This window comes from Pygoscelis adeliae, unplaced genomic scaffold, assembly GCF_000699105.1.
Source record: "Pygoscelis adeliae isolate BGI_AS28 unplaced genomic scaffold, ASM69910v1 Scaffold36, whole genome shotgun sequence".
NCBI lineage: Eukaryota > Metazoa > Chordata > Aves > Sphenisciformes > Spheniscidae > Pygoscelis > Pygoscelis adeliae.
In genome coordinates this window covers 5,153,997-5,161,951 of record NW_008824934.1, presented here as the reverse complement: position 1 = coordinate 5,161,951, position 7,955 = coordinate 5,153,997, and the positions used below count along the sequence as shown (strand labels likewise).

The 7,955-nt window shown below is 48.3% G+C and overlaps 1 protein-coding gene across 1 annotated transcript in view; it reads left to right on the top strand.

Annotated features, from left to right (window-relative positions):
• Positions 1 to 7,955, top strand: part of PINK1 (PTEN induced putative kinase 1) — a 16,940-nt gene that overhangs the window by 6,216 nt on the left and 2,769 nt on the right. Inside the window, exons 3-8 of the mRNA XM_009325305.1 lie at positions 1,146 to 1,385; positions 1,884 to 1,964; positions 2,951 to 3,054; positions 5,052 to 5,234; positions 6,140 to 6,303; positions 7,566 to 7,693. Coding sequence (XP_009323580.1) covers positions 1,146 to 1,385; positions 1,884 to 1,964; positions 2,951 to 3,054; positions 5,052 to 5,234; positions 6,140 to 6,303; positions 7,566 to 7,693 — 900 coding nt within the window. The remainder of the gene's footprint in view (positions 1 to 1,145; positions 1,386 to 1,883; positions 1,965 to 2,950; positions 3,055 to 5,051; positions 5,235 to 6,139; positions 6,304 to 7,565; positions 7,694 to 7,955) is intronic.

Below are 7,955 nucleotides of genomic sequence, written 5' to 3'. Positions count from 1 at the left end.
GGGGAAGCCTCTTGGTCAGCAGCCCCTCACCACCAGCAGCTACTGGGGGGGTCCTCACTGTGGGGAGCCCCTCAGTCCCTGTCCCCCCACAAAGGGAGGGGGCCAGGGCCCTGGTGATGGGGGTCTCGTGTCCCAGGAGGCTGGCGTCGAGCCCCCAGGTCCGTCCCCTCTCCCCGAGACAGACGGGGACACCACGAGGCTGGGCCGGGCCGTGCTGGCAGGGCACCGGGGACGGACGGTGCTGAACATATTGCATGGGTAAAAATAGACCTTTGGTGTTCAGAGCCATCTGTCACCTGCCCCGCTAACTGTCAGACCAACACATTGCCGTGGAGGTTCTGCCTTTCCCTGAAGTTTCTTGGGACGCTTTCTTTCCCCTGCCCTCGCTGGATAGTTAAATACGCTGTCTTCCCCCTTCCGCCGTCCCTGAATCTGTGTCCCTTTGCCACGGGGTACATCCCCAGGGCGGCCACCACTTCTCGGAGAGAAGTGCGCTGGTCTGTATTGGCCCAGGTGACAGCTGCGGTGCCACCAGACCTGGTGGGTCATGAATGCTGCGGTTAAACTCCACAACAGCCCTCCTCTGCTTTGCTTTCTCACATCTCTTTCGATTTCCTCCCCCAGCTTTCTCCCGTCACTGATTCACTCTTCCTCGAACTAACCAACCCTCGTACTCAGCTGCCACAAAAGCTCAGGGCATTGTTTTTCCATCTGTTTTTGCTCTTAATTGGATTTTCTTTTAAATGCTATCTGCCTGTTTTATTTATGGAAAGGGAGAAAAGTGTAATAGTGCGTCTCTTTTTAGCAGTACTTAGTTAGACTTGTCTTTACAAAACATATTTATTTTCTGGATTAGCAAGTGACTCCCTCTACACTTGCTCTACATTCCTCTACAGCACCCGCAGAAAGGGCACCTTTGGTAAAGACTGGTTTTGGGGTAATCTGTTTCAGACAAAAATATTCGGTCTGCAAATTATTTTCCCTATGGTTAGAGTGATTTGAGCCTAACGGTTAGAGCCTGATTGTGGCTTTCAGGTTGGACCAACCCAACGGGACGCGTAGTACTGCTTCAACAGTAAGGGAGTCCTCCTTCGTTGGGAAGTCTTGAAGAACAGAGCGGGTTTTTTACTGTTGTCTTTTCTTAATCCTTTCAGACAGTGTTTGTTGGAAAGAACAAGCCGCAGAAAGATCCCCTGAGCTCCTTCCGCTGGCAGGGCTTCAAGCTGGAAGAATATCTCATTGGCCAACCCATCGGGAAGGGCTGCAGTGCCGCTGTGTACAAAGCAGCTATTCCTTTCTCTCGCGATCGTCGGGGGCGTGCGGAGAGCAGCCGTCTCACAGGGCAGGGGCCAGCCGTGCAGCGGGACCGTGGCTCGGATTCACAGGCAGCTGGGGAGGAGCCCATAGAGAAACACCAACCGAAAGAGGCTTTTCCATTAGCTATCCAAATGATGTGGAACATTTCGGTAAGGAGCGGGTTCTTAATCTCCTCTGTCACTGGGAAAGTCTGGCTGAAATGTTTAACGCTTACGTGTTGAAAGTGCTAATTATGTAGCGCACCACGAGCGCGTCAAAGGATTCACAGGCAGCTGGGGAGGAGCCCATAGAGAAACACCAACCGAAAGAGGCTTTTCCATTAGCTATCCAAATGATGTGGAACATTTCGGTAAGGAGCGGGTTCTTAATCTCCTCTGTCACTGGGAAAGTCTGGCTGAAATGTTTAACGCTTACGTGTTGAAAGTGCTAATTATGTAGCGCACCACGAGCGCGTCAAAACAAAGTTGTTGATATGTGACATTGGAGATGTTGATTGCTAGCGAGCGGTCCCAGCAAGGTAAAATTAGCGTCCAGCCGTTCAGCGGGACCGTGGCTCGGCTTCACAGGCAGCTGGGGAGGAGCCCATAGAGAAACACCAACCGAAAGAGGCTTTTCCATTAGCTATCAAAATGATGTGGAACATTTCGGTAAGGAGCGGGTTCTTAATCTCCTCTGTCACTGGGAAAGTCTGGCTGAAATGTTTAACGCTTACGTGTTGAAAGTGCTAATTATGTAGCGCACCACGAGCGCGTCAAAACAAAGTTGTTGATATGTGACATTGGAGATGTTGATTGCTAGCGAGCGGTCCCAGAGCAAGGTAATTAGCGTTCATCATTCCTCTGGAATCGGCATTGAGAGCTGCTGCTGGTGGAGTTGTTGGTTATGGAGGTGATGTTTCATGAAGAAAAGCTTTTCCCAAGCTGGCTGTCATGGCAAGGCGTAAGAAATGGAAAGCCACTGCTGCCAGCGCTTTAGGAATCGGTGTCCTTGCCGGTGTCAGGGTAGAAATAGATTTTCTTCTGCGAAGTGCGGCCGAGGTGCAAGTCAGTGTCACAGGGGTGGGGCGGTAACCTGCGTGCTAGGTCCCCTTGCCGGGAAGTGAACGGGCGAGATCTGCGCTAGTGTTTCCCAGCCCGGGTGACTCTGATGATCCAGCCCCTCAATGTGGGTATTCCACATTTAAAAAAATCCACGTGTCTTTTCCCGTTGAAGAGTTTTTGGGGCACTTGATGTGGCAAGCGGATATCCTAAGAGTCTTCCAAAATGCTAACATCTGAAACCCCTTGGGCTCCAGAAATACCCTGGCATTTAGCTGTGGGCTTTTCCAGTCAGGTTTTGAAGTTGAAAGTGAGTGTTAACGTATAGCTCAGAGTGCTAACAGTCGAGGATGCATTTGAAGAGATAAATGGATTTGTTTCTGCAAGTAAAGGCCTTGCCACGTCCCTTGGTAAATTCTTCAAGTAGTTAATTGCCTTCCCCGACTTTCAAAGTAGAGAAGGGAGTCCCTTTGATCTAGTCTCAGTTGCTCTAACTCCAGATACAGCGCCAGCATCAGGATTATCTGCTTTCAGCCTGTATTGAGGCTGGATGATTTTGGAGCTTAAATCAATGTGGTGTGTAATTGCTGTCGCAGGCTGGTTCGTCGAGTGAAGCCATCCTCGATGCTATGGGCCGAGAGCTTGTTCCAGCCACGGGGGTTGCCTTAGCCGGAGAATACGGAGCTGTCTCTGGCCGCAGGTACAGTCACGACGGAAATGGCGGCAGTTCTCAAATGGTGACACGCTAATTTTATCCATCAATTAATTTCGCAGCACATCTGTACTGTTATGAAGACGGCCAGAGGTTTCTATAATAGTTCCTGAAAGTCAATAAAAACGAAGCCTTGAGATTATTAATGGCTCAGGAGGCGTGTACGTATGTTTTGTCTAGGCGACAGTGCCTTCAGAAGTGCCGCACGCCTCAGACGTCACGCAGGGATACGGGCTGCTGGCAGCCTGTGGGGATTTTTCTCCGGTGTGCTTTTCTCCAGCCCGGTTAGGAAACCGCACAGCAATACCGCTGCTCAAATAGTGAACTTGTTTCCTCTGAGGAGCAGATTGTGGCACGGCTCGTTGGCGTGCGGGAAATAACCTACAGCTAAACTGTACCGGCTTGGATGGCATAGTCCAGAAGGGTGTCGAAGGGTATGCCAATAATTGGGGACCAGCTGGGGGTCCTGCCAGCGGTCTGATGGCTGACTGTGGCCAGGCACTTTTGTGCCCTGTGTCTTAGTTTCCCCATGTGTAAAATGCTTCGATATCTGTAGATATTCTTAAAGGCTAGAAGGAGCTGATTAAAAATCATTTAAATGTGTGTCACGGTGCTTTTTAATTACAGAAATATACGCCTACAATTGGTAACAATTTGACTGTATTGAACATCAAACAATTTGACTGTAATACAATTTGACTGTATTATTTTAGAACTGGTTTGGTTGTAAAATGGGTGCTGGGCAGGGAGGTGGAAGCTGTTCTAGTGCAGGGAAACTGGTGAGAAAGAAAATGGAAAATGACGTGGTTCCCACTCTTTCACCCGCGTGAGAAGTGAGCACACAGCATGAAGGTGGAAAACTGCACGGAAACTTTTAAATTATCTTGAGTTAGCTCTCTTTTTGTTAAAAAATGTGTCTTTTTGTTCGATTTGAAACAATGGAGTCCGCAGTCCAGATTGTCTGATTTAAATTTCAAATACATCTCAGCTGCCAATACAAATGAATAATGAATGCTGTGTGGTACGTCACTAGCTGAGAATGCAACAGAGCAGCCAAAGGGATATTTGATATTCAGGGGATGAGAGGGAAGAGAGATCTGTTTTGCAGATACAGATAGGTAACCTGCCTTTCATTGTAGTGAGCACTTCCTGCCTGTGCCATAAAATAGAGGGTCTAAATCGATATGCCTAGTGTGAAGTTGACCTTTATTTTATGTCTAACAAAGTAATTGCTTTTGGCTTTTTTCCTCTAAAGCTGCTGTTGTAGTTCTTTTTGAACCGAGAAGCAGCCTGTGACTCGCTCTGCCGCTGTTAGCAGCATGGAAGGGCTAGTAGGGTTTGAATAAAATTAAAGGCTGCATGTTAAGTGTTAAGGGTTTCCAGCAAAGCTTCGTTTGCAGCGCAGGTAAAGCAGCAGTATTTCCTGTTCGGCCATCGTATATAGGGAAATCCAGTTACCACACAGTCTTTCTGGCAGCCACAGGTAAAGTCTTGGTCTGTGTACACTCCGCTGGTGTATCGGCAGACAGCACTGCCTTGATGATGGTTCAGGGCGCGCCAGGGTAGATTTCGAACTCCAGAGAAAGTGCTGGCACCTGCCTGCTGCCACGGTGGGTCTGCTCAGGCTGTGGGCGCTTGGCATCAATGTGGGAAGCGCTGGGCTGAGGCGCCGGTTAGGAAATTGGCCGTGAGGGTGGGGAGGTTGCTGTCACCGTTCTTTCTTACCAACTGGTTTCCACGATGTGAACGTTTGGATATTTGCTTAATGTGCAGTCCTGTAATCTGTACTGGGCCGCCGCAATGCTCGCTCTGATAAGGTTTTTGCTGCAGAATAAACGTGTTTGCACACTGCTTTGGAACCCTTTGTGGGGGAGGACGGGCCATATTAATGAAAAGTAATTCCAGAAATAACAGACATGTGTCTGTGATAAATCAGAACTGACCAGGAGATCGACGTAATCTGTGGTATCTATACTTTTGCGCAGAAAACCTGTCTTTGGGAGGAAGAAGTTGCAACCTCATCCGAATATAATCCAAGTGATCCGAGCCTTCACGTCCTCAGTCCCTTTGCTGCCCGGAGCCTTCGCAGACTATCCTGATGTTCTTCCTTTAAGCCTGAATCCCAGAGGGATCGGTCACAGCCGCACACTCTTCTTGGTGATGAAGAAGTAGGTAGAGAGAAGCTTGTTAATGCGTCTCGGGCTTTTCATGAGCCTGCCCAGCGGGGCTGTGTATTCTGCTGCTACACAGGTCCTTGCAAAGATTTGGCCTGGGCTGCTGCCAAAAAGCAGAGTACGCTCTTGGAAACGCCTCCTAAGACCTGTTCCAAGTCCTTGAGATTTTAACTCTAGTTTGACAATGAAGACAAGCTGTTCTTTTTAATAATGACCCCAAATTAAAGTGAGAAATGTGGAGCCTGTCCCCATTTGTCTGCCCTTCTAAGTCTAAACTTCACCCCTAGTCTGAACACGCCGCTAGAGATGGAATAGAATCGGTAATGAGATTTATTAGTGCTCGGCATCTCTGGCTTTCTCGGTGGGGTTTGGTTTTGAATGGGTATTGCTGTGGCACTGACATAAAAGCACCTCCTGTTTCCCACTCTTTTGTTCTGCCTGCGTCTGGAGAAGTGCTCTGTCCTCTCTGTATTTCAAGAATATGTTCTTTCTCCTGATTAGCGCATCTCCTCATTTTGCTCATACAATCTGCATTATTAGTCTGCCTCCTCTTTCAAGCAAAATATAACACCAGTACATAAAAACCTGTAAGAATGACCACTGTATACCTGGAGCCGCTCCCCATGCTGTTTAAGAGGCTTCTTTTATTTGCAGTTGTTGAACTCGGGCAAAAGCACTGAAAATTCAGTGGTGGGTGGTGTTGCAAAACAGAGGATTTGAGAACAGCAGACAGGGGAGTGGTGTCAGGTTGAGGCTGGGCGGTGGGAAGGCGTCACAGTGGTCAGGAAGAATTTGGCACATACAAGTGTGCAGTATCCCCAGCCAGCCAGCACTGAGGTTGAACCGCAAGCGGTAAGCTTCCAGGATGCTAATTCTGAGGTTTTCCTTGTTCTGACTAGTTATCCGTGCACTCTGCGCCAGTACCTGAGGGAGAGCAGTCCAGATGTTTGTCTCTCCACGATGATGATTTTACAGCTTTTGGAAGGCGTGGACCATCTTGTTCGACACGGAATAGCACACAGAGACCTGAAGTCTGACAACATCCTGGTTGAATTTGATTCTGGTATGTAGATCGCTGAGTATAAACGGCAATTAAGTCACGCACAGAAGCGATGCAGTCGAGTAGGCATGTGGGGAAGTCCCACCCATCCGTGCGTTTGGGGGAAAAATGAGCATCAAACCCTTTGAAGAATCTCAGGTTTAGTTTTTAGCTTACCGCTTGCTGTCAGCGGGGAAGTCATTTATCCTGTTTGTGCCTCTGGTTTTGAATCATTAAAACAGACTTGAAAGGAGCGTTGCGCCGCAGTCGGATGGAGAGATGCAGAGTATTGCTAAGGTGATGTGTTGCACAAGCACAGCGAATGTTGGCTGGAGCAGATGGCATATAATAATGCCGCACTGATGAGGCTGGAGGTGCCTTTGCTTCAGGCTCTCGGCTCTGTCATCTCTCACTAGCCAAATAGCACAGGGCTGTTCTTAAAACCCCACCTCACGGTCAGGTTAATAGTGCTGCACCCTGGGATGATGAAACATCGGTTGGACGGCAAGGGAACCGACAGTGTTAAAGCCAAAAGCAGCGTTTTCATCGTCTTGTTCTCCTGTCAGCCTCTCTAACTGGGATTTTAATTACCCGAGTTCTTTTTCAGCGTGATTGAGATTCGAATGGGCAGGAAACAATAGCAGGCAGCCAGATCTGTGTAATTAAAGGTCTCGGTACAGCAGCCGTGGAAGGTTTTCAGTGATACTAATGCCATCCTTCTTTTCTTGAAGGAAAAGCTGCTCTGGAGCTATGCTGAATGCGGTTAGGAATGATCTAAAGCATCAATTCTTCTGTATTGGAGCCTGGAGAAGGAATGATTCTACTTTGCAATGTTTGACTTGTCATCAGGACAAGAACTATTAACTAACGCAAAGTTTCTCCAGCCTTTTGCTATAGCTAAGTATATATCTGTATGTCAATAGCTTTTGCTATAGACAAAAACAAAGGGAAACAAATGAATATATTCCTCCATCGTGGATGAGTATCTGACCTTACGTGTCTTCAATTTTATGGTATCTGTGACGTTTTGTGAGACGCACGTTCCATGGGGAGCAGTAATATCCTCTAAAGAGGAAATGGAATAACAAGTTTTGTTTTAATAAAACCGATATTTCACCTAATAATACAGAGGAGAAGCAGGAAAACAGCATGTGGTTGTGCTGATTCTTGGGGGTTTTGAGATTGTTCCTGAAGACTGTCTCTGGTGTCCGTGTGATGTGGTGTCTAAGACAGCCAGGTACTCCCGAACTGAACGCTAACTCTGCTTAGCCCCGTGTCTTTCGTAGCTGGCTGCCCCTGGCTGGTGATCACGGACTTCGGTTGCTGTTTGGCAGATGAAAACGTCGGCTTGAGACTGCCTTTCACCAGCTCTTACGTGGATCGGGGCGGCAACGGCTGTCTTATGGCACCCGAGGTAAATCCCCCTGTAGTAATGGTTTGCGTTGCTGGTTGTCTGCTTGTCCTGCTGTCGGAACGAAAAGTTTCAGCCCCAGCTGCGGTGCAGGCTGTGATAGGAACTTGAAAAAGGGTGGGATTAGGTCTAGAAGCGGTGGAGGGCATGTGTGCACATCACTTTGCTGTGATTTGTCCCTGAGCACACACCAATACTTGCTTATGTGGTCTCTGCTGGTGTGTGTTCACAGTAATACCTGCTGAAAGCCTCTGCAATCAGATCG